Raw genomic sequence first — 24,770 nt, forward strand, 5'->3', positions numbered from 1 at the left:
TTAAGGGTAGAAGCTGTTAAGGAGCCTTTTGGTCCTAGACTTGGTGCTCCGGTACCGCTTGCCGTGCGGTAGCAGATAAAACAGTCTATGACTTGGGTGACTGGAGTCTCTGATATTTTTGGGGGCTTATCGCTGACACCAACTATTATATAGGTCCTGGATGGCAGGAAGCTTGGCCCCTGTGATGTACTGGGCCGTACACACTACCCTCTGTAGCGCCTTGCGGTCAGATGCCGAGCAGTTGCCATACCAGGCGGTGAAGCAACCGGTCAGGATGCTCTCGATGGTGCAGCTGTAGAACTTTTTGAGGATCTGGGGACCCATGCTAAATCTTTTCAGTCTCCTGAGGGGGAAAAGGTGTTGTTGTGCCCTCTTCATAACTGTCTGGGTGTGTTTCGACCATGATAGTTTGTTGGTGATATGGAAACCAAGGAACTTGAAACTCTCGACCCGCTGCACTACAGCCCCGCAGAAGTGGGTATACTCTCATTTTCATTTCATTTAGGGGGACAAAATAGTTGATAAATGTGCTCTGCAGGGAGTCAGTCACCCTCTTGATCTGCTACATCTCATCCTTCTCAGCAAGCTTCCTATCGACTTCACCTTTTGCTTCATTGAGCTCTAGCCTGGACATGTTTACTATTTCCTATTTAATTTGGAAACAGATTAGGCCTGAGACACTTGAAATATAGAGCAGATTATCTGGGATTTGGACATCTGGACATTTGACAAAATTCAAGTGGGAGTTGGAGTGGGCTATCACAGTGAATACTTCAGTCTACAGTATCGTACAGCTGTCAACATAGCCTTAGACAAGTGTTCCATATCGTCACACAACAAACTATTTCTGTGACACAAGTGGGAAATCATATTTGGATAATGCAACAGAATATCCTTGCAGGTGGCAGTGTTGAAAAGCCATATACAACGATTTATTTAAAATATCACTTTACTTATTACTTTGGTGAATTTACGAAACATTCTACTGCACTGATAGTAACATACGCATTTCACTGCACCTCATATAACACCTGCAAATCTGTATACGCGACCAATACATTTTGATTTGATTCATGTTCGTAGGGCTTCTTAGGCCTACAAAAAGTATGAAAAATATTGTAACCTATAATATTGTAAATTTAACTGGAACTCATATCCTAAGAAAAACAATAGTTCATTCTGCCTGTTCAAAGTGTGCTGCTAATTTAGTTGTCACCTCACCCCGTGGTCTTTCTGAGTTGCTGAGCTTTATCCTTACAGTACACATCACTCATCTCCCACATTAGTCCTTTGTTTTTGGTAGCCCTCATTGTCCATGATGAAAACCCCTGTCATAGCCACTGGAATAGTTACTTAAAAAGTAGAACTTCTCATTAAACCATAATCAGTGAGCGTCTGTTTTTTTTGTGTGTTTTTTTTTACCCCTTTTTCTCCCCAACTTCGTGGTATCCAATTGGTAGTTACAGTCTTGTCTCATCGCTGCAACTCCCGTACAGACTCGGGAGATGCGAAGGTCGAGAGCCATGCGTCCTCCGAAACATAACCCAACCAAGCCGCACTGCTTCATTACGCAATGCCCACTTAACCCGGAAGCCAGCCGCACCAATGTGTCGAAGGAAACACCGTACATCTGGTCAGCGTGCACTGCGCACGGCCCGCAACAGGAGTCGCAGGTGCGCAATGGGACAAGGACATCTCTGCCAGCCAAACCCTCCCCTAACCCAGACGACACTGGGCCAATTGTGCGCTGCACCATGGGTCTCCCGGTCGCGGCCGGCTGTGACAGAGCCTGGGCTCCAACCCAGAATCTCTAGTGGCACAGCTAGCACTGCGATGTAGTGCCTTAGACCACTGCACCACTCGGGAGGCCTATGAGCATCTCTTATTTCAAATCCCATGCTAAGCACAACTAATTACTCCCAGACCAGGGAAGGAGGTCAAGGCCTATGGAATTAAAATCACTTATGCACACGTGATATATCAAGCCCAGTGGATACCATGTGGCGTTACTGTAAATAAGTCATATTCACAAATCAAGGGGTGACTGAAAATATTACAGATTGTGACTCTTATTAATTCATTTCAGGAAACCATGTCTCACCATCAATCATATTTGTCCTGTTTCCATTTTCATATCATGTCAACACATTTTGTCAACTACCATGGATAGGAAAGTAGGATGGGTGGTGTTAATGACTAACTCATTTAGTTCTGTAACTGGGAAGATCTTGAAATCTCTACCACATGGGATCAGTTATTGGAGCTGTTTTTAATAGCCTGTGAGACATGAGGAGGAGAATTTAGACTGGGTAACAAGGCTCCATGCCTCTCATGTTCTACTGCTTTGCCAGTAGTGCTGCACGAAATGCCAACACCCTCAGCCCCATTTAAACATCCCTCTCACACCACCACTCTAAAGGTTGAATGGCCATTTAAAGCATTTGATATTCCTTTTATTGTCTGGGAACACAGTAAGGAAAGTAATTGAAAGTTGTGTTACCCTGGCTGTATTCCATCAAAGGAGACCTTGATGTTTTCTACTTAATAAAGTAACTTGACACTGGGAAAAACACCAAGCAGAATATGTTTTCTTAAATGATACCTTCTTTTGGTGAATAAAATATGTTCTTACATACATACAGTGCCTTCAGAAAGTATTCAGGCCCCTTTTAAGTTTTGTTAGGTTACAGCCTGATTCTAAAATGTATTAAATCATTTTTTCCCTCATCAATCTTCACACAATACCCCATAATGACAAAGCAAAAACATGTTTTCAGAAATCTTTGCAAATTTTAAAACATTTAACACTGAAATATGACGTTTACATAAGTATTCAGACCCTTTAATCAGTACTTTGTTGAAGAACATTTGGCAGCGATTACAGCCTCCATTCTTGGGTATAACGCTACAAGCTTGGCACATCTGTTTTTGGGGACTTTCTCCCATTCTTCTGTGCAGATCCTCTCAAGATCTGTCAGGTTGGATGGGGAGTGTTGCGGCACAGCAATTTTCACATCTTTCCAGAGATTTTTGATCTGGTTAAAGGCCAGTCCCTGCTGCTAAAAACCATCCCAACAGCATGATGCTGCCTCCACTATGCTTCACCGTAGGGATGGTGCAAGGTTTCCTCGAGACGTGACACTTGGCATTCAGGCCAAAGAGTTCAATCTTGGTTTCATCAGACTAGAGAATCTTGTTATTCATGGTCTGAGATTCTTTAGGTGACTTTTGCCATTTACTGAGGAGTGTCTTCCGTCTGGCCCCTCTACCATAAAGACCTGATTGGTGGAGTGCTGCAGAGATATTTGTCCTTTTGGAAGATTATCCCATCTCCACAGAGGAACTCTGGAGCTCTGTCAGAGTGACCATCGGGTTCTTGGTCATCTCCCTAACCAATCCCTTCTCCCTTCTCCTTGTTCAGTTTGGCCGGGCGGCCAGCTCTAGGAAGAATCTTGGTGACTCCAAACTTCTTCCATTTCAGAATGATGGAAGCCACTGCATTCTTGGGGACCTTTAATGCTGTAAAAATGTTGTTGTCACCCTTCCCCAGATCTGTGCCTCGACACAATCCTGTCTCGGAGCTGTACGGACAATTCCTTCCACCTCATGGCCTGGTTTTTGCTCTGACATGCACTGACAACTGTGGGACCTTGTATAGACAGGTGTGTACCTTTCCAAATCATGTCCAATACATTTTATTTAACACGGAGGGACTCCAATCAAGTTGTAGAAACATCTCAAGCATGATCAATGGAAACATTTCTAAAAACCTGTTTTCGCTTTGTCATTATGGGACATTGGGTGTAGATTGCTGAGGATTTTTTATTTTAATACATTTCAGAATAGGGCTGTAACTTAACAAAATGTGGAAAAGGTCAAGGGGTCTGAGTACTGTTTACAAGAAATCTAGTAAGTCTCGTCTTGTCTTACAGATAGAATGTACATATTTGTTTTTATTCATAATTTATGCCTAGAGCATGTTGTTATGGATTCTTACACTGCCAGAAATAGGATAACAAATGCAGACATGATATTCAGCTGACACTGACTGGGGCTTCCAGGGGTTTATGGGGCTGAAGGCACTAGGACTAGTTTCCTGTGCTGCCCCAAACATAGGATTGTCTCGTTCAAGCTCGACTTCGCTTCTGGACACAAGTCTCACCTGAGGTAAATCATCAAATTTATAGTAGGCCAAATGTATATACAATAGGGTCAGGACGATACCATTTTTCGACAATTTTCAGACAATTCGCAAGTGGCTGAATCTCACTGGAGAAGTCATCTAAGCAAGGGAAACAGCGCCCACTTGTCTCTGTATGTGTAGCTCATGTATCTGATGCTGTCTGGAACAAAATACTGTAGTATGACATGTTGTCACCGTAGCATTTGACTGATTGATGCCAGCAAGCATTTGGCCTCCCTTGATATTTTTTAAAAATATATAATTAGCCAAACTGTGGGTTGTCCTGGTGTAGCAAAACGCCCCCCAAGAGAGGCCAGTTTGGATTTGGCTGCACACCAATCAAATCACATCGTAAGAAAAACGTCATCATTGTCAGAGAACTGTTTCTCATCTGCTTGTATTGATGTCCTGCAGTAGCTAGCTTGCTAAATCGACCCTTTATTAGATGAAGCAGACTGTGTTTGTCTATTGTTGTGGCCATAGATGAAGATCAGATCAGATTTTATGACAAATTTATGCAGAAATCCAGGTATTTCCAAAGGGTTCATATACTTTTTCTTGCCACTGTATATATATATATATATTTTTGTCTGAAGGTTACCCATACAAATAAATGGAAGTATGGAGGTTGTTTTGTGGCAACAAAAAAAGGGGTTAAATGTGTCCAAAAATATATTTCCTGAGCTTTCTTATATCTCCTAGATATAGGACAGACACTTCAAACCTTAATTCTTATGACTTATTTTTTGACTGTCTTTTTTGCCATTCATGAATGTGTTATTCAATGCGTTTCTATGGTATATTGTAGTAATTTAATAATATATATATATATATTTATACTTACAGAGGACTGGCGGCACTGGCGGCCCCTGGCTGACTGGCGGCCCCTGGCTGACTGGCGGCACTGACGGCCCCTGGCGGCCCCTGGCTGACTGGCAGCACTGGCGGCCCCTGGCTGACTGGCGGCACTGGCAGCCCCTGGCTGACTGCCGGCCACTGGCTGACTGGCGGCTCCTTGCAGACTGGCGGCACTGGCGGCGCTGGGCAGACTGGCGGCACTGGCGGCGCTGGGCAGACGGGTGGCTTAGGCGGCGCTGGGCAGACAGGTAGCTCAGATGGCGCTGGGCAGACGGGTAGCTCAGATGGCGCTGGGCAGACGGGAAGCTCCGGCAACGCTGGAGAGGAAGGCTCTGGCAGCGCTGGACTGAGTAGCTCTGGCGCCTCTGGAATGAGGGGCTCTCGCGCCTCTGGACTGAGGGGCAGGAGCTCTGGCAGCGCCGAACAAGCAGGAGACTCCCGCAGCGCTGGAGAGGAGGAAGGCTCTAGCAGCGCTGGACTGAGGAGCTCTGGCGCCTCTGGAATGAGGGGTGGGAGCTCTGGCTGCGCTGGAGAGGAGGAAGGCTCCGGCAGCGCTGGACAGGTGGGAGCACCTGTAGGGATGAGACGGAGAGACAGCCTGGTGGGGGGGGCTGCCACCGGAGGGCCGAGCATGCCCAACCTTACCCGGTTGAATGCTCACGGTCGCCCTGCCAGTGCGGCGAGTTGGAATAGCCCGCACTGGGCTATGCAGGCGAACCGGGGACACCGTGCGCAAGGCTGGTGCCATGTAAGCCGGGCTGGTGCCATGCACTGGGGACCAGATGCATAGAGCCGGCTTCATGGCACTTGGCTCGATGCTCACTCCAGCCTGGCCGATACGCGGAGCTGGTATGTACCGCACCGGGCTATGCACCCACACTGGGGACACCGTGCACTCCACCTCATAACAAGGTGCCTGCCCAGTCTCTCTCGCCCCCCGGCAAGCACAGGAAGTTGGCGCAGGTCTCCTACCTGGCTTCGCCACACTTCCTTCCATAAGAAATATTATAGCTTGATAATATTTAAGGGTATCCGAGGAGTAAATAGAAACGTATTTTGACTTGTTGAAACAAAGTTTAGGGGTAGATTTTCAGATTTATTTCTCTGCATGTTGAACGAGTGGATTACTCAAATCGGTGGCGCAAAGTAAACAGACTTTTTGGGATATAAAGAAGAATTTTATCTAACAAAACGATACTACATGTTATAGCTGGGACCCTTTAGATGACAAATCGGAGGATAATTTTCAAGTAGTAAGTGAATATTTCATCGCTATTTGTGAATTTATGAAACCTGTGCCAGTGGAAAAATATTTTGATTTGGGGCACCGTCCTCAAACAATCACATGGCATGCTTTTGCTGTAATAGCTACTGTAAATCGAACAGTGCAGTTAAATTAACAAGCTTTCAACCAATATAAGACACTTGTATGTACCCAAATGTTTAATATCCATCATTTTTATGATTATTTATTTGAATTGCGCGTCCTCCAGCTTCACTGGAAGTTGTCCCGCTAGCGGGACGCCTAGCCCTACGCATGGTAATTTTTACTCCCAATTAACCTATGAGAAAGTACATTTATCAGTCTTGATGATTTCTGTTTATCTTGGTTTTGCTAGTTAAATCATGGGACATGATTAACCAAAATGCATAGAAAAACCAGACAACCTTGTGGTTACAATGAGAGTAAATTAAGTTATAGGGTTTCAACAGTAATAGAAGCCACTATGTTTGTCATTTTGAATGACCAAGACCAAATACAAAATCACATTTTTTTCAAAAGTTGTCAACACTGTCATTCACTTCTAAGCTTTACCCCAAGATTTATATCTAATTGTGATGGATCTCAACATCTGGACAACTGGATTCACTCTTTCCCCTCCTGCTCATGCTTGATCTGAATGGGGATGACCATGTCACTGGGGAGGATGGTGGTAGCTGAGCCTGGTAGAGGTGCTTCCACTTAGAGAACCCCTTCACCAGACAGAGATGAGCTGATGTGCTGCAAGTCCACACCAGGGGGCAGCCTTCAACAAACAAACAACAACAATTTGCTTACAACACAGACAGGCTATAATGTGTTTGCTGTGGTTCAAATGGCTGCATGTCATCTGTTTTAACACATTTAATTAAACCATGGGAAATTATTTAAGTCTCCTATAACAATCAACACAAAGACTGTCAATTGCACACATTATTTATTCAGTTCTTAGTTTCATTACCGGGAGATGTCTTTGCCATAACATTGTGAGAGACCTTGTTTCCTATTCAACCATTACAACTGACTTGTTTTTCCTTATAAAGCACCTTGAGACTGATCCATATTCGTCTTCCATTTCATCATGTTGACCTTAAAATATAAGTTGAGAACAATTATTGAAGTAATGGAATATGGAGCATGTGGACATTTTTACAACATTTCAACAGTAAATTGTCAAAGATATTTAACAATGGATGTTCCAAAAACCATATTCCATTTTCTTTTTTTAACCAGAGAAATAATGTTCCTACCTGCAATCTCCAGGAAGCCCCCCTTGGTTTTGATTGATATCTCCTCTGGTGAGAAGTGATTAACATCCAGGGTGATCCTCCAACTGCCCTGTTCCGTTCCGGTTCGCTGACACTCCTCCAGACAGTTGCCTCTGAAGCCTGGCTGAAGTCTGGGGTGCCACTGCAGCAGGAAGAACAGTGCTGAGGCTGAAGAGGAGATAGTGTGTGTACCCTGGCCAGGAGGATGATGCCAATGTATTCCTAGCCCAATCTATCCAGCTCACATCACCTGGATCCAGGAAAGGAGGGAGGCCAGAGTCCTTCTCCATGATCATGTGGCTAGGCTGTGTCCACTCACGGAAAGGATCCCAATTTACATCCGGGCAGAAAAGAGGACGGGGTAATACCTTGTTGTGGTCAGCCATGACTTCTGAATCACCTTCTGAGAGTGGTATTGGGGGGTGGAGCCTGTTTCCTCTCTTAGTTTCCCCTTGGCTAGCTAATGTTATTCAATCTCTATCTAATTACAATGGCTTACTGACTGGTTTATCCGGTTTAATGACTTAGACTCGCCATACAAAAGAGCAGCTATATTTCCCCCCAAAGAGTTCAGGAAGGCTGCCTCATAGTGGGATGGATTGCCCTGTACATATCAGCATCACTCACAACATTTATATACCCAGCTGATCCATTCTAGCAGCTATCAAACAGTAAGTGTTATCCATGGGATGAGTTGATCGGCATGGTTGGAACAGTGGTGCTCCTCCTCTGTTGCCCTGGGACCTGCAGAGGATAACTCGAATTGTATTTATAGCGCAAATGGCAAGTAGTTGGTGGATGAATCCGGCAACAGCAACGATGGGGTTTATTCAATGATTGGCCTTTGCAGTCTTGTCATACTGGTGCTCTTTGTCCTCTCCATAGTAATCGTATCACTCTGCTATGTGCAGGGACAGCATGTACATTCACCACAGAAACTGCTAAGCAACCCCTGAGCTACAGTATAAACAATCAGTACCATGAGTGTGCAGTGATACCATTTATTAGAAATGGTTGTGGAAGAGATATCATGAATTTCATTGCTGATATTATTACATGCCATACATTCATATTTTGCATTACGGAGTTAGATAGTGTGGATATATGCATGTCATTAGGTACAGTATTGTTTTAAATCAACCGGTATTGTGTTTTGCCATATAACCAGATACATTATGGTGCAATTAACTCTACTTTCACTATCAGCAATAGAACAAATGTATATGTTTGCAACTCTAACCTTGAGACATATCTGAGTCCTTTATGCAAAACATTTATGGAGTGTGTCTATTGAAGAATATAGCCTAGTACTGAAGTTTACTGAAAGGCTTTCTGTGAGATAGTCGAGGCTTTCTGTGATGCAGTCATTCTCTGTGCTGGTATTCTTAAACCAACTGTTCTATGGATCCTGCAGAATGTCCATTAGAAAACCACCCTGATCTGATCTTGACCATCATCTGACACAGCAGATGCTGCAGTTTCTCTGAACAGAAAAATAAGAAGACATGTTTAACTGCTGTAGCTTTGAGCTCACAACCTTGAAGGTACATGTATAGTGTAAAAGGTGTATTTTTCAGAGGAAGTGTGTAAACAAAAATGTAAGGCACTGAAGATCACTATACCTTACCTTTTATGTTGTCTGCTGTTGATTATGAGTGTTACTATCATTAGGATTAATGCTAGTGCTCCAATAACTGAACCAACCACAATTCCCGTCAGATTATCTGCAAAACAAAGAGCATATACTGTAGTTTAAGTGTGGCTTTAGAGGGAAAGATAAATCATTTTGTTGAGAGAGGGTTGTGAGGGCTTTGAAATGCTTCCCTTTTCGATAAAGGAGGAGCGATTATCAGCTTGTCCACAGTCAAAAAGGAGAATGCAAACTTTTGATTTTCAGATTATCAATTTCATACCTATGTTATTCATGATGGGGGGCCTCACGCGCTGTAAATAATAGTATAGTGACTACAGCATCCTTCAGTATCATAACAGTACTTTAGCTAGCCTATGCTATGGATATTTAGATCATTTTGTCAATTATCCTGTATGTGATGATTCAAACTCAGTCTGGTCTCATTGCCATAGCAATATGCTCCCACATCTGTCCCTGCCAACTCATGTCAACTATTAGTGGAGGGGTTGTAAAAGGGGTTTAAACAAAGCACATGAATCGGTGGAGAAGTTATGATTTTTTAATAATTTGGGGAAATCAAAAGACAGGACACGCCATACATAAAAAGCAACTGATTTCAAACATTAAGCATGGTAAAGTTGATGGGACATCACTGACAATACACCCATGTTATTGATCCTCAGCCAATATTGATTTCATTTTGCAGTAACATTTTAGTGATAATTTGTTACCAGAATTATAGAGCATTTTGCTGTTGATTTTAGTGATCATTTTTACCAGAATTATAGAGCATTTTGCTGTTGATTTCAGCGATGATAAATACATTTTTACATTTACATTTTTGTCATTTAGCAGACATTCTTATTGAGAGCGACTTCCAGTAGTGAGTGCATACTGTGGCGTACAGCAGGTCAGCCACCAGGGGGAGACTTGTCGAGGCCTGGTGCAGACGGAGTATAGATCACGAGGCGATGGCTCCATCTGCTGGACGTGCCAGGTCTCGACGGGCTCTCCTGTCAGGACTAATTGGGGCTGATTGGGGATTGGTGAGTAATCAAGGGCTGATTGCGCACCAGCTGTACACGTCCCATAAATCTGCCAGAAGGGCAACACACTGGGGAGAGACTGGAGGAGAAACGGACTCCTGTATAGTTGGGGGCGGTAACAGGATAGGGTTCATTTTTTTTGGATCACCACAGGATACAGCTAGACCCGGAGCCCAGAAGATGGTCTCCCGGAGATCTTGGAGGAGACCTATTCTTTTGGACTATTATTTGAATAAATTCCTTTGAAACTGAGCTAATCCTACTCTGTCCGTGTCTGATCTGTGTAAATGTTTTGACCAAACCCCCTGGTCTGCCACAATACAATTTCATACGGGTATTTCCTACATACCAGGAGCATATATCATGTTGCTGTTGATTTCAGCGATGATTCATACCAGTAGCATAGAATTTTGCTGTTGATTTCAGCGATGATTCATACCAGTAGCATAGAATTTTGCTGTTGATTTCAGCTATGGTCCATACCAGCCACGCAGGTCGTGGTTTCACCAGACCATTGACCAGTCCCCAGGCATGTGTGCTCCTCTGACCCCCAGAGGACATAGCCAGAGTCACAGGACAGCTTCACCACAGCTCCCTGTAAATATCTGGTCCCCTCCTTCTTTCCATTTGTGGGTGGAGAAAGCCAGCCACAGGACACCACTGTAGAGAATGAGATAAGATGGGCTTAATTTACTGCTATAATTCTATGACTAACGGTGCAAATGTGCTTATGTTGATTGTTTGTTATACAGTAGGTCACCTACCTGGCTCTAGATCCTCCACTACAGACCTGTGGCTCTGAAAAGATACCCTGGTGGCATTGCCCATCTCCAGACTACGAGCCATCAGCGTATCATATCTACAATGCAATTATGATAAGATATTTCAAGCAATAAACAGAAGATTTGTAAGTCGCTCTGGATAAGAGCGTCTGCTAAATGACAAATGTTAAATGAGAACATTATGTCTCTTTAGCTATAAAAAAGTATAGTGTCTCAGTGTCCTGTGTGTGATAACAGAAGATGGCAGATGTCTGGCTAGATTCCTCTGATCCATGCTTGTCGTACCTACAGTACAGAGAGCCCTCTCCAGAGCACAGCTCAGAGGCCTGGCTGCCGAGAGGATCATTTGGATCCTCAGGGATGGAAAACACTGGACGGAAACTGGCGTCGTGTTTTGGAGCATGGAGATATGAGTTCAACAAGTGTTCCGAATCGTACGTGAAGAGCGTGGACTCGTTCAATATAGCCCCTGGAAAAATTTAAGTACAGGCATATTTTTACTGAGTAAAAATGTATTGACTGCATTTTTTGTGCACATGACAACTGTGTGCAATTGCATTATGAGTACACTGAACCTTAGTTAGTGATTAACAATATCTCTGTAATCTGTCTGGAGAACATGTATGATATTAATTAGATGCAGACTTTGTATTTACTCACAGCTTGCCCCGAAATTAAACAGCCCCTCTGCATTGCCTTGATCAGACTCAGTCTGTCCATCACTGGTAACCAGGTCGTCTTTGGGATCACCGTTCATCTTTCCTAACAGTCCACGGGTAAAATCCTTAAACACCTCTGGTAGAAGCACTGTGGTTGTCATGGTTCCCCCTCTCAGTCTCAGTTCCACTCCAGCTCCAGAGGGGAACATGACAGTCACATTTGTAGGGTTGGGCGAAAATACAAACACACCTGGAAAATAAGTATGATAGATCCATATCTTAGAATTGCACATTTTTCTTATCTGGTTGACATTTTAGAAAATAGAATCTCCATTCTAGAATCTACATCCACAGCTCAGTGCAGACTTGGTGAATACTGATGTCAAACATTTGAACTTGAAATTAAAGTTGAATCATTCTCTTTAGGCAGGGAAGCAAGGACTTTAAAGCAGTTGTAAATACAGTGCCTTGCGAAAGTATTTCGGCCCCCTTGAACTTTGCGACCTTTTGCCACATTTCAGGATTCAAACATAAAGATATAAAACTGTGTTTTTTTGTGAAGAATCAACAACAAGTGGGACACAATCATGAAGTGGAACGACATTTATTGGATATTTCAAACTTTTTTAACAATTCAAAAACTGAAAAATTGGGTGTGCAAAATTATTCAGCCCCCTTAAGTTAATACTTTGTAGCGCCACCTTTTGCTGCGATTACAGCTGTAAGTCGCTTGGGGTATGTCTCTATCAGTTTTGCACATCGAGAGACTGAAAATGTTTCCCATTCCTCCTTGCAAAACAGCTCGAGCTCAGTGAGGTTGGATGGAGAGCATTTGTGAACAGCAGTTTTCAGTTCTTTCCACAGATTCTCGATTGGATTCAGGTCTGGACTTTGACTTGGCCATTCTAACACCTGGATATGTTTATGTTTGAACCATTCCATTGTAGATTTTGCTTTATGTTTTGGATCATTGTCTTGTTGGAAGACAAATCTCCGTCCCAGTCTCAGGTCTTTTGCATACTCCATCAGGTTTTCTTCCAGAATGGTCCTGTATTTGGCTCCATCCATCTTCCCATCAATTTTAACCATCTTCCCTGTCCCTGCTGAAGAAAAGCAGGCCCAAACCATGATGCTGCCACCACCATGTTTGACAGTGGGGATGGTGTGTTCAGGGTGATGAGCTGTGTTGCTTTTACGCCAAACGTAACGTTTTGCAATGTTGCCAAAAAGTTCAATTTTGGTTTCATCTGACCAGAGCACCTTCTTCCACATGTTTGGTGTGTCTCCCAGGTGGCTTGTGGCAAACTTTAAACGACACTTTTTATGGATATCTTTATGAAATGGCTTTCTTCTTGCCACTCTTCCATAAAGGCCAGATTTGTGCAATATACGACTGATTGTTGTCCTATGGACAGAGTCTCCCACCTCAGCTGTAGATCTCTGCAGTTCATCCAGAGTGATCATGGGCCTCTTGGCTGCATCTCTGATCAGTCTTCTCCTTGTATGAGCTGAAAATTTAGAGGGACGTCCAGGTCTTGGTAGACTTGCAGTGGTCTGATACTCATTCCATTTCAATATTATCGCTTGCACAGTGCTCCTTGGGATGTTTAACGCTTGGGAAATCTTTTTGTATCCAAATCCGGCTTTAAACTTCTTCACAACAGTATCTCAGACCTGCCTGGTGTGTTCCTTGTTCTTCATGATGCTCTCTGCGCTTTTAACGGACCTCTGAGACTATCACAGTGCAGGTGCATTTATATGGAGACTTGATTACACACAGGTGGATTGTATTTATCATCAGTAGTCATTTAGGTCAACATTGGATCATTCAGAGATCCTCACTGAACTTCTGGAGAGAGTTTGCTGCACTGAAAGTAAAGGGGCTGAATAATTTTGCATGCCCAATTTTTCAGTTTTTGATTTGTTAAAAAAGTTTGATATATCCAATAAATGTCGTTCCACTTCATGATTGTGTCCCACTTGTTGTTGATTCTTCACAAAAAAATACAGTTTTATATCTTTATGTTTGAAGCCTGAAATGAGGCAAAAGGTCGCAAAGTTCAAGGGGGCCGAATACTTTCGCAAGGCACTGTATGTGTTAGTAATTTCACAAGGGCACAGACAGCCCTTATATCTCTTCATCAGTGAGCCAGCTCAGCCTTATCTCTGCTGCATTATCTCTCCACTGCATTGATTATTTTATGAAAACAATAGCTCTTCCATGAATCCAAAGGTCAATTAAAAAAAGCCCAAGGTCTCACCCTTCAGATCCATCCAGCTCTGCTCAGAGAAGGAGAGGGAGGTTTGGTTCTGCAGCACCTGTAGGTGGTCCTGAGGGTTTCCGAGTCGCACCTCAATGATGTCAGAGGTCCCCTCTCTCATGGCAACCGCTGACAGCTTTGTTGCTTTCACCATGCTGCCTGTGAAATTAATGTTTATGAATAATAATCAATGTAATAATAATTTCTTGATAATGAATTTCTTGTCTCTTTCATTCTAACTATAGGTTTTCTTAAAAACTCACCATTTGTCAGTATTACCGGCTCTGTTCTGCCCTGTATTGTCAGTTCCTTGCTTTCTGAGAACATAATGGTGTATTCCCCCTTTCCATTGAAGGAGTAACTGACGCCATCAAATGTTATGAAGTGGGGGTCTCCAAACACCACACCTAGTGATAAAAAAATCCAATAACATTATTATAAATTATTCTAAGATGACATTGAAACGATAGTAAATAACAGAAAAAAATATCTACATTTTAGACACTGTATAATATTATGTTCAGACAGCTGTAATGTCGTGAATCAGACAGTCATACTATAGACCAGAGCCATTTTCGCACCTGCTTTTGGTACTTGGTAGGTCCTGCAGTCACTGGAGGGTCTGCGTTTGAAGTAGTAGTGACAGTTGTCAGACCACAGGCAGCAGTAGTAGAAGCTGAGGACGTCGTAGAGCCAGTGGGAGAACCCAGGGACTCTGGGGGGCTTTAGAAATGGGGGTGAGCCCCAGTCATGGGCTCTGTCTGGGGTACTCCCGCCAATGGAGTCATCTGTCAAAACCTGGGCCCCCGTGTGGTCATAGCAACACTGCTGTCCTGCTGCAAACTTGGGGCTGTCAACAGTGAATATGAAACACAGGATACAAATAGGCCTTGAGGACTCTTAATGACTGACAAATCATTAGATTGTTATGGGACTTACCTGGCTTGTATGGCCCGCACACAGTGCACACTTCCTGGGTGGTAGGTACACACACTCCCCTTCTCCATATCACAGCCATAATCTGTCTGTGGGTGAAAGGAAAAGCATCAATTAAAATGCACAAAGCAAACTGTATCATACTCATTTATTTTACTGGTATCTATCATACGTGTAAAGCAATACTGTATGTAGGCTGTGCCTGCACTGTTGGGAGCACAAACATATTAGCCTTTACTGATCAAGGTACAGGTGTAGGATCTTAATTTGTGCCCGTTTATAGCAGGAAAATAATCCTGCAGCAACAGGAAATGTGAATTGTGTGGATTGTAATTAATGGAAATATTTATAGAGGTTGATACATTCAGCCGATGTGAGGTAAGACCTTTAAACAGGTCAACATTCACAAGGCCGCAGGGCCAGACGGATTACCAGGATTTGTACTCTGAGCATGCGCTGCCCAACTGGCAAGTGTCTTCACTGACATTTTCAACCTCTCCATGTCTGAGTCTGTAATACAAACATGCTTCAAGCTGACCATCATCGTCCCTGTGCCCAAGAACACCAAGGTAAAATGCCTAAATGACTACTGACTCGTAGCACTCACGTCTGTAGCCATAAAATGCATCATCACATCAACATCATTATCCCAAAAACCATAGACCCACTCCAATTTGCATACTGCACCAACAGACCCACAGATGATGCAATCTCTATTGCACTCCACACTGCCCTTTCACATCTGGACAAAAGGAACACCTATGTGAGAATGCTATTCATTGACTACGCTGATCCCCAACACGGGCGAGTGCTCAGTCCCCTTCTGTACTCCCTGTTCACTCATGACTGCACGACCAGGGACGACTCATCAAATCAAATTTTATCAGTCATATGCGCCGAATACCACAGGTGTAGACCTTACAGTGAAACGCTTACTTATGATCCCCTAACCAACAATGCAGTGTCAAAAACTAGGGATAAGAATAAGAGATAAAAGTAACAAGTCATTAAAGAGCAGCAGTAAAAAATAACAATATATACAGAGGGGTGCCGGTACAGAGTCAATGTGCGGGGGCACCGGTTAGTTGAGGTAGTATGTACATGTAGGTAGAGTTAATATTAAAGTGACTATGCATAGATGACAACAGAGAGTGGCAAGGTGGTGGAGAGGGGAGGGTCATTGCAAATGGTCTGGGTAGTCATTTGACTAGATGTTCAGGAGTCTTATGGCTTGGGGGTAGAATCTGTTTAGAAGCCTCTTGGACCTAGACTTGGCACTCCGGTACCGCTTGCCGTGTGGTAGCAGAGAGAGCAGTCTATGACTAGGGTGGTGGAGTCTTTGACAATTATTAGGGCCTTCCTCTGACACCGCCTGGTATAGAGGTCCTGGATGGCAGGGAGCTTTGCCCCAGTGATGTACTGGGCCGTTCACACTACCCTCTGTAGTGCCTTGTGGTCAGAGGCCGAGCAGTTACCATACCAGGCAGTTATGCAACCATGCTTTCGATGGTGCAGCTGTAGAACCTTTTGAGGATCTGAGGACCCATGCCAAATCTTTTCAGTCTCCTGAGGGGGAATAGGTTTTGTCGTGCCCCCTTCACGACTGTCATGGTGTGCTTGGACCATGTGTGTTTGTTGGTGATGTGGACACCAAGAATCTTGAAGCTCTCAACCTGCTCCACTACAGCCCCGTTGATGAGAATGGGGGCGTGCTTGGTCCTCTTTTACCTGTAGTTGACTAGTAGACTTTTTGCATTGCCCCCCCACCATCTTCTATGCTGCTGCTACTCTCTTTTATTATCTATGCATAGTCACTTTAATAACTCTACCTAGATGTACATATTACCTCAATTACCTCGACACCGGTGCCCCCGCACATTGACTCTGTACCGGTACCCCCTGCATATAGCCCCGTTATTGTTATTTACTGAAGCTCTTAATTATTTGTTATTATTTTCTTACTTTTTGGGGGGGTTGTATTTTCTTAAAACTGCACTGTTGGTTAAGGGCTTGTAAGTAAGTATTTCACTGTTATATTCGGTGCATGTGACAAATACAATTTGATTTGATTTGAAACTTCAGAAGCATTTTTAAACCTCAAATACGTGGACAGTTCTCCTGCAACATGGTGATCAAATTAAGATCCTACATCTATACCATAGTTTACTGCTTTGACTTACATGAAACCTCCCAGTGTCTGCTCTTGCCTGAGCCAGTGTGCATGGACAGTCAATAATTTCAGAGAGGAAGTCTGGCAGTGTCTCCTCCAGCTGGTCCCAGGCTTTACACTTATCCAGTGCCCAGACGGCTGAGTCCTGCCTGAACTTGTCCTCCAGATGCCAGGCTAGAGCATGGTCCTCAGTCCACACTGCCTGGACATTCCTACAGGACATTCATATCACGGTGACAGTTTATCTGTATGACTATGTCTGCATACACTGATGGAGCCTACTCAACTTATTTGCTCAACTTTATGTTGAACAATAACTTTATTTTCTTCATTTTCAGCCAACGTGTATGTGGTTGATGACTAGGTAGCTAACACAGTTACAACAACATGTGGTTTATGACTATCACCGGGGTTACCACTCCTATTTCTATTCTGGTTAGAGACAGTTTGCTCTGTTCTGTGAAGGGAGTAGTAGACAGAGTTGTACAAGATCTTCAGCCATAAGAAGTTAAGCGCAAACCTGCGGTCCATAAAATTCCCCGCTGCGCCTGAATCTACTAGCGCCTTATGATGGGAATGGGGGGAAAACTCAGGAAAAGAAAGCAACACATACATATGACCAGGGAGCTCTGGGTGAGCCTGGTGCTGATTCATCTGGGGTGCCCAAGCAGTGCTCTGCCTGCCCTCTCGACTCCCAGACGAGCTCCGCCAGCACCGGTCGGCAGTGTGCCCTCTCCGACCACAACTGGTGCAGGAGGAGGCTCCTCTTCCGGTCGCCCTAGCTGCAGCACCCCCTAACTCCATTGGTGTCAGAGCGGGAGTGCTGGGGGATGGAATGGACAGAACCCGATCTGGACTTCCTCGAGCAGCCAGAAAGTTGTCCAGTGAGGGTGGTGTCTCGACAAGCTAGCTCCCTGAGGACGTCCTCCCGCAGGCTGCACCTATAGTGGTCCATCCGGGCCCTGTCATTCCACCCCGCGCCGGCGGCCAGGGTCCGAAACTCCAGCGCGAAGTCGCTCCTCCTCGCCTGCCTCAGATGAAACAGACGTTCACCCGCCGCTCGGCCCTCCGGTGGGTGGTCGAACACAGCTCGGAAGCGGTGGATGAACTCTGGGTAATGATCCCTCGCCGAGTCTGGACCCTCCCAGACCGCGTTGGCCCACTCGAGGGCTTTGCCCAAAAGGCAGGAGACGAGGACGTTGACACTCTCCCCTCCTGAAGGAGTCAGGTGAACGGTTGCCAGGTAAAGCTCCGGCTGGAGCAGGAACCCCTTGCACCCGGCAGCTGTCACATCTTACTCCCTCGGGAGCGCGAGCCCAATCCCGCTGGGTCCGGATGCCGCAGAAGGTGGTGGTGGTGCAGGCTGGAGAGTTGCTGAAGACGGGGTAGTGTGGCCGCTCCTCTCACATCTCTCCATTCTTGCCATCACTTGATCCATAGCCGTCCCCAGACGGTGTAAAATGGAGGTATGCTGGAGGACACGCTCCTCCATGGACGGGGAGGGCGCGTCCGCTCCTGCTGACTCCATGATTTTTCGGTGTGGGATTCTTTCAATATCTCCCTAGGAGAAGTGGGTGTGGAGTCAGGCGCAGGAGAGCAAGAATTCCAAGAAGGGCGTTTTATTACTGTCCACCAACAAAACAGGTACAGGACCACAAAAGCAGCCCCTAGAAAACAGGAACGCAGTCCAGTCGAAAACGGATGAACACAGTCCTCTGACTAAACTAACTTGTGGGAGAAACAGTCAAGCGAAATAAACCTGCTTAACAGGTAAAACGCAGTGTCTGCTCTTGCCTGAGCCAGTGTGCATGGACAGTCAATAATTTCAGAGAGGAAGTCTGGCAGTGTCTCCTCCAGCTGGTCCCAGTCAAGCGAAATAAACCTGCTTAACAGGTAAAACGCAACCCAAGCCAACGACAGTAACACAAACAATCCTGCACAAAACCTAGCGAGTAGGGCGAAATTAAATACCCCATTGATTAGCCTAAACTAGACACAGGTGAACACAAGACAGACAAAACCAAACGAAAAAGAAAAGGGATCGGTGGCAGCTACTAGGGCGGCGACGATGACCGCCGAGCGCTGCCCGAACAGGGAGAGGAGCCACTTTCAGTGGAAGTCGTGACACTTTTACTTGAGTCCTTTTCTATTAAGGAATCTTTACTTTTAGTAGGACAATTGGGTACTTTTTCCACCACTGGTAGGTTGTGCTGCAAAAAATGCTGTATGGTATTTTTGTTATCAGTTTAAATGTGAGTGTGTCGAGTCTTTTGCCGTACCATGTTCCATCTGGGTGAGTACTGGGGCTGATGCGTAGACAGCCGACCTCCCAGTCTGAGAAGGGCTTCCCTGCTGTCTTGGGCACAAATCTGAAGGCGCCACTGTTAGGCTGGTCCCTCCCAAGAGAGTACAGGTACTCCCATTTACCCTGCCAGGACTCTGAGTAGGGATCCCCTATGACATGAAACATCTATGAGTATCCTTGGAATGCCAAAAATCCTGAAATGTCTATCCCTAACTAACATTTTTTGACAAGATAGAACTGCCAAAAGGGGCGGAGTTGCAATCTACTGCAGATATAGCCTGCAGAGTTGTCATACTATCTACATCTGTGCCCAAATAATTCGAGCTTCTGCTTTTAAAAATCCACCTTTCCAGAAACAAGTCTCTCAGCATTGCCGCTTGTTATAGACCCCCTCGGACCCCAGTTGTGCCCTGGATGCCATATGTGAATTGATCGTCCCCCCCATCTATCTTCAGAGTTCTTACTGTTAGGTGGCCTAAACTGGGACATGCTTAACACCCCGGCCATCCTACGATCTAAGCTAGATGCCCTCAATCTCACACAAATCATCAAGGAACCTACCAGGTTCAAACCTAAATCCGTAACTATGGACTATATCATCCTGACCAACCTGCCCTCTAAATACATCTCTGCTGTCTTCAACCAGGATCTCAGCGATCACTGCCTCATTGCCTGCGTGCGTACTGGGTCCCGGTCAAACGACCACCCCTCATCACTGTCAAACGCTCCCTAAAACACTTCAGCGACCAGGCCTTTCTAATCGACCTGGCCCGGTATCCTGGAAGGATATTGACCTCATCACGTCAGTAGAGGATGCCTGGTTACTCTTCAAAAGTGCTTTCCTCTCCATCTTAAATAAGCAGTCCTGTTTCAAACAAATGTAGAGCTAAGAACAGATATAGCCCTTGGTTCACCCCAGACTTGACTGCCCTTGAACAGCACAAAAACATCCTGTGGCGTTCTGCATTAGCATCGAATAGCCCCCGTGATATGCAACTTTTCAGGGAAGTTAGGAACCAATATACTCAGTAGGTTAAGAAAGCTAAGGCTAGCTTTTTCGAACACAAATTTGCATCCTGTAGCACTAATTACCAAACTTCTGGGACACTGTAAAGTCCATGGAGAATCAGAGCACATCCTCCCAGCTGCCGACTGCACTGAGGATAGGAAACACTGTCACCACCGATAAATCTACGATAATCGATCATTTCAAGAAGCATTTTTCCACGGCTGGCCATGCTTTTCACCTGGCTACCCCTACCCTGGCCAACATCTCAGCACCCCCTGCAGTAACTTGCCCCCACACTCCCCGCTTCTCCTTCACCCGCTTCTCCTTCACTGGATCCCAAAAAACCAGCTGGGCTCGACAATCTCAACCCTCTCTTTCTAAAAATTATCCGCAGACGTTGTTGCAACCCATATTACTAGCCTATTCAAACTCTCTTTCGTATCGTCTGAGATCCCCAAAGATTGGAAAGCTGCCGCGGTCATCCCCTCTTCAAAGGGAGAGACACTCTAGACCCAAACTGTTATAGACCTATATCCATCCTGCCCTGCCTTTCTAAAATCTTCAAAAGCCAAGTAATAAACAGATCACCGACCATTTCAAATCCCACCGCACCTTCTCCACTATGGAATCTGGTTTCTGAGCTGGTCATGGGTGCACCTCAGCCAAACTCAAGGTTCTAAACAATATCATAACCGCCATCGATAAAAAGCCAGTACTGTGCAGCCGTCTTCATCAACCTGGCCAAGGCTTTCGACTTTGTCAATCACGCATTCTTATAAGCAGACTCAATAGCTTTGGCTTCTCAAATGACTGCCTCGCCTGGTTCACCAACTACCTCTCATACAGAGTTTTGTGTGTCAAGTCAGACGGCCTGTTGTCCGGACCTCTGGCAGTCTCTGTGGGGGTGCCACAGGGTTCAATTCTTGGGCCGACTTTTTTCTCTGTAAATATCAGCGATGTTGCCCTTGCTGCTGGTGATTCTCTGATCCACCTCTACGCAGACAACACCATTCTGTATACCTCTGGCCCTTCTTTGGACACTGTGCTAACAAACCTCCAAACGAGCTTCAACGCCATCCAACACTCTTTCCATGGACTTCAACTGCTTTTAAATGCTAGTAAAACTAAGTGCATGCTCTTCAACTGATTGCTGCCCGCACCCTCCCACCCGACTTGCATCACTACTCTGGACGGTTCTGACCTAGAATATGTGGACAACTACAAATACCTAGGTGTCTGGTTAAACTGTAAGATTTATTTTTAAGCATCTCCAATCCAAAATGAAATCTAGAATTGGCTTCCTATTCCACAACAAAGCCTCCTTCACTCATGCCGCCAAACATCCCCTCGTAAAACTGACCATCCTGCCGATCCTTGACTTCAGAGATGTCATTTACAAAATAGCCCCCAACACTCTACTCAGCAAACTGGATGTAGTCTGTCACAGTGCCATCATTTATATCACCAAAGCCCCATATGCTACCCACCACTGCGATCTGTGTGCTCTCGTTGGCTGGCCCTCACTACATATCCGTCGCCAAACCCACTGGCTCCAGGTCATCTATCAGTCTTTGCTAGGTAAAGCCCCGCCTTTTCTCAGCTCACTGGTCACTATAGCAACACCGACCCGTAGCACATGCTCCAGCAGGTATATTGCACTGGTCATCCCCAAAGCCAAAACTTTCTTTGGCCACCTTTCCTTCCAGTTCTCTGCTGCCAATGACTGGAATGAATTGCAAAACCTCTGAAGCTGGAGTCTTAAATCTCCCTCTCTAACTTTAAGCATCAGCTGTCTGAGCCGCTTACCGATCACTGTACCTGTACACAGGCAATCTGTAAATAGCACACCCGACTGCCTCATCCCCATATTATTACTTACCCTCTTGCTCTTTTGCACCTCAGTATCTCTACTTGCACATCATCATCTGCACATCACTCCAGTATCATTGCTAAATTGTAATTATTTTCACCTCTAGGGGCTATTTATTTCCTACCTCCCTACTCTTCTACATTTGCACACACTTTACATATATTTTTATTTTATTTTGTGTTATTGACTGTACGTTTGTTTATATGTAACTCTGTGTTGTTGTTTTTGTCGCACTGCTTTGCTTTATCTTGGCCAGGTCGCAGTTGTAAATGAGAACCTACCTGGTTAGATAAAGGTGAAATTTAAAAAAATGCACTGACAGCAAATGGTAAGATGTTGGAAGGACTTAGCTGTTACTCACCTTTCTCCATGTATCCCCAGAGCTCTATGTTGACCTTTTCTGCTCTGACCTGTGAGGTGTTCCATGTCATGTCCAGCGGGCCTCCAACTTTTGGGGTGCCGTAGTACTGCCACTGGGTTGCATTGATTATAGTAGCTTTGAAACTGGGATCTAACTTTCCAGGATGGACTGTAGATTAAAAAACACAAAACGGAGTATCAATGCATTTTACTGTAAATTGGTAAGAAAGGGGTATTGACATTTTAAATAAGTGTATCTGGTCAGATTTTGTGATGAATAGCTGCCATATATCAGTGCTGCACAGGCTTTCCCTACCTGATAACCAAACTCCATGTCTGCTGAAGGTTGTACCATTGTCTGTAGAGATCTGAAAAGGAACCAACCCTGTTTCATACAGTAGAGGTGATATGCAGTGGCCTCTGCTGTCTGTGTCCACATAGCCCACCGTTTTGATTTCATCATTGAACCTTCAATTAGAAAGACAGTTTTCAGTAGATTTAATATGCATATCTACCAGCCATACATTCACAGAACTTAGAATGTAAAACTCAGCAATATGTTAGGTAAGTGAAGTGAAATGAGTATTTTGCATCTACCTGCAGATTATTTGGGAGCTCTCATTAAAAGTTGCTTTGAGGACAATAAAGTCAGTTCCACCAAATATTGATCCGGAATATGGAGTGACATCGACACAGTACTCCCCATAGTCCGCACAGCAGTTATCGAGGGAAACACAAGTGGCATGGCAAGAACAGGACTCTAATTTGCCACCACATTTTCCTTCACATGACTGTCCTGTTAGAAAAATATAAAATGACATGTGAAATGAGAGTGGAGAAAAATAAAGTGTGGTGTTACAGTATAACACAAGCAGTGGTGTAAAGTACTTAAGTAAAAATACTTAAAAGTACTACTTAAGTCATTCTTTGGGGTATCTGTACTTTACTATTTATATTTTTAACTTCTTGTACTTTTACTTCACTAGATTCCTTAAGAAAATATTGTACTTTTTACTTCATACATTTTCTTTGACACCCCAAACTACACTTACATTTTGAATGCTTAGCAGCACAGGAAAATGGTCCTATTCATGCACTTATCAACAGAATATCCTTGGTCATCCCTACTGCCACTGATCTGGTGGACTCACTAGACACACAGGCTTCGTTTGTAAATCATGTCTGAATGTTTGAATGTGACCCTGGCTATCCGTAAACTTTAAAAATCTAAATAATTGTGCCATCTTGTTTGCTTAATATAAGGAATTTGAATATACTTAAGTATATTTTAGCAATTACATTTACTTTTGATACTTAAGTATATTTTAAACCAAATACTCAGACTTTTACTGAAGTAGAATTTTACTGGGTGACTTTTACTTTTACTTGAGTCATTTTCAATTAAGGTATCTTTACTTTTACTCAAGTATGACAATTGGGTACTTTTTTCACCACTGAACACAACTACCAACCAAGAACCTTGAGCTGCAACATATTTTTTCCTTTTCAAGTCGCATGTGGAACCACCATTAATAGATTTAGTATGACAGTTTCCACTACCTACCAGATATCCTGCTACTGGAAACAAAACAGATGAAAATCACAGCCAAGTAAAAGGCTCTTCCCATCCTGATGTTTGACTGTTTGTTTACCAACAGCCTGTCCTTGATACTGTACTATGCAATGTACAGAGAGGCTTCTAGCTGGCTGCAATTACTAGATTTTTACCAATATGAGTTACGGGTTGTGCTCAACAGTCCAGTGTCACATAACCTTTCGGTAACTAACATTTACAGGCATCTTTGTTGAGAAATGGTAGCAAAGGTCGTTATGATTACACAGTTCTGCATGCTTGTCCTCAGTTGACTAATTCACTCAACAGTGTTTGTGTATTTTGGACCCTATTTTCACAGTTGAGTAATAAGGCTGTATGTTGGGCGTAGGTGGCTCTACCTGCCATACAGATTAAAAACCTCACAAAAGAAAAAACATCAGCACCTTGAACTGTGAGTGAGCTGATGAAGAATATCATTACAAACTGTGGAGGTGACAAGTAATTCCCTTTTTCCATGGTAATGCATTAATTACACACCACAGTGTGAATAATACATTCTTCTATTGGCCTGTGTTAACTCAAGTTATTCACAATTTCTCATTATAAATACGGTT

The 24,770-nt window shown here is 44.2% G+C and overlaps 1 protein-coding gene and 1 pseudogene across 1 annotated transcript; both read right to left on the reverse strand.

Moving 5' to 3' along the window:
• Positions 1 to 6,429: 6,429 nt before the first annotated feature.
• Positions 6,430 to 8,468, reverse strand: LOC135548329 (heat shock protein beta-1-like; annotated as a pseudogene).
• Positions 8,469 to 8,588: 120 nt separating this feature from the next.
• On the reverse strand, positions 8,589 to 24,401 carry LOC135548328 (sushi domain-containing protein 2-like). The gene is made up of 16 exons (XM_064977811.1): positions 24,166 to 24,401; positions 23,199 to 23,397; positions 22,918 to 23,069; positions 22,603 to 22,770; positions 19,337 to 19,511; positions 17,068 to 17,269; positions 14,891 to 14,976; positions 14,533 to 14,801; positions 14,215 to 14,358; positions 13,952 to 14,110; positions 11,692 to 11,940; positions 11,317 to 11,500; positions 11,014 to 11,108; positions 10,733 to 10,909; positions 9,198 to 9,294; positions 8,589 to 9,053 (listed from the first exon to the last, which is right to left on the reverse strand). Exons 1-16 carry the CDS (start codon positions 24,227 to 24,229, stop codon positions 8,993 to 8,995), a joined length of 2,481 nt encoding a protein of 826 aa, XP_064833883.1. The 5' UTR covers positions 24,230 to 24,401; the 3' UTR covers positions 8,589 to 8,992.
• Positions 24,402 to 24,770: the final 369 nt, after the last annotated feature.

This window comes from Oncorhynchus masou, chromosome 11 (genome assembly GCF_036934945.1).
Source record: "Oncorhynchus masou masou isolate Uvic2021 chromosome 11, UVic_Omas_1.1, whole genome shotgun sequence".
Classification (NCBI taxonomy): Eukaryota; Metazoa; Chordata; class Actinopteri; order Salmoniformes; family Salmonidae; genus Oncorhynchus; species Oncorhynchus masou.

Excerpts from the sequence above, each read along its gene's own strand:
- LOC135548328 (XM_064977811.1), bottom strand. The coding sequence starts at position 24,229 with ATGGGAAGAGCCTTTTACTTGGCTGTGATTTTCATCTGTTTTGTTTCC. Across the intron at positions 22,771-22,917 it reads ACATGGAGTTTGGTTATCAG|TCCATCCTGGAAAGTTAGAT; the intron begins GTAGGGAAAGCC and ends TTTAATCTACAG. Across the intron at positions 17,270-19,336 it reads ACTCACCCAGATGGAACATG|GAATGTCCAGGCAGTGTGGA; the intron begins GTACGGCAAAAG and ends AATGTCCTGTAG.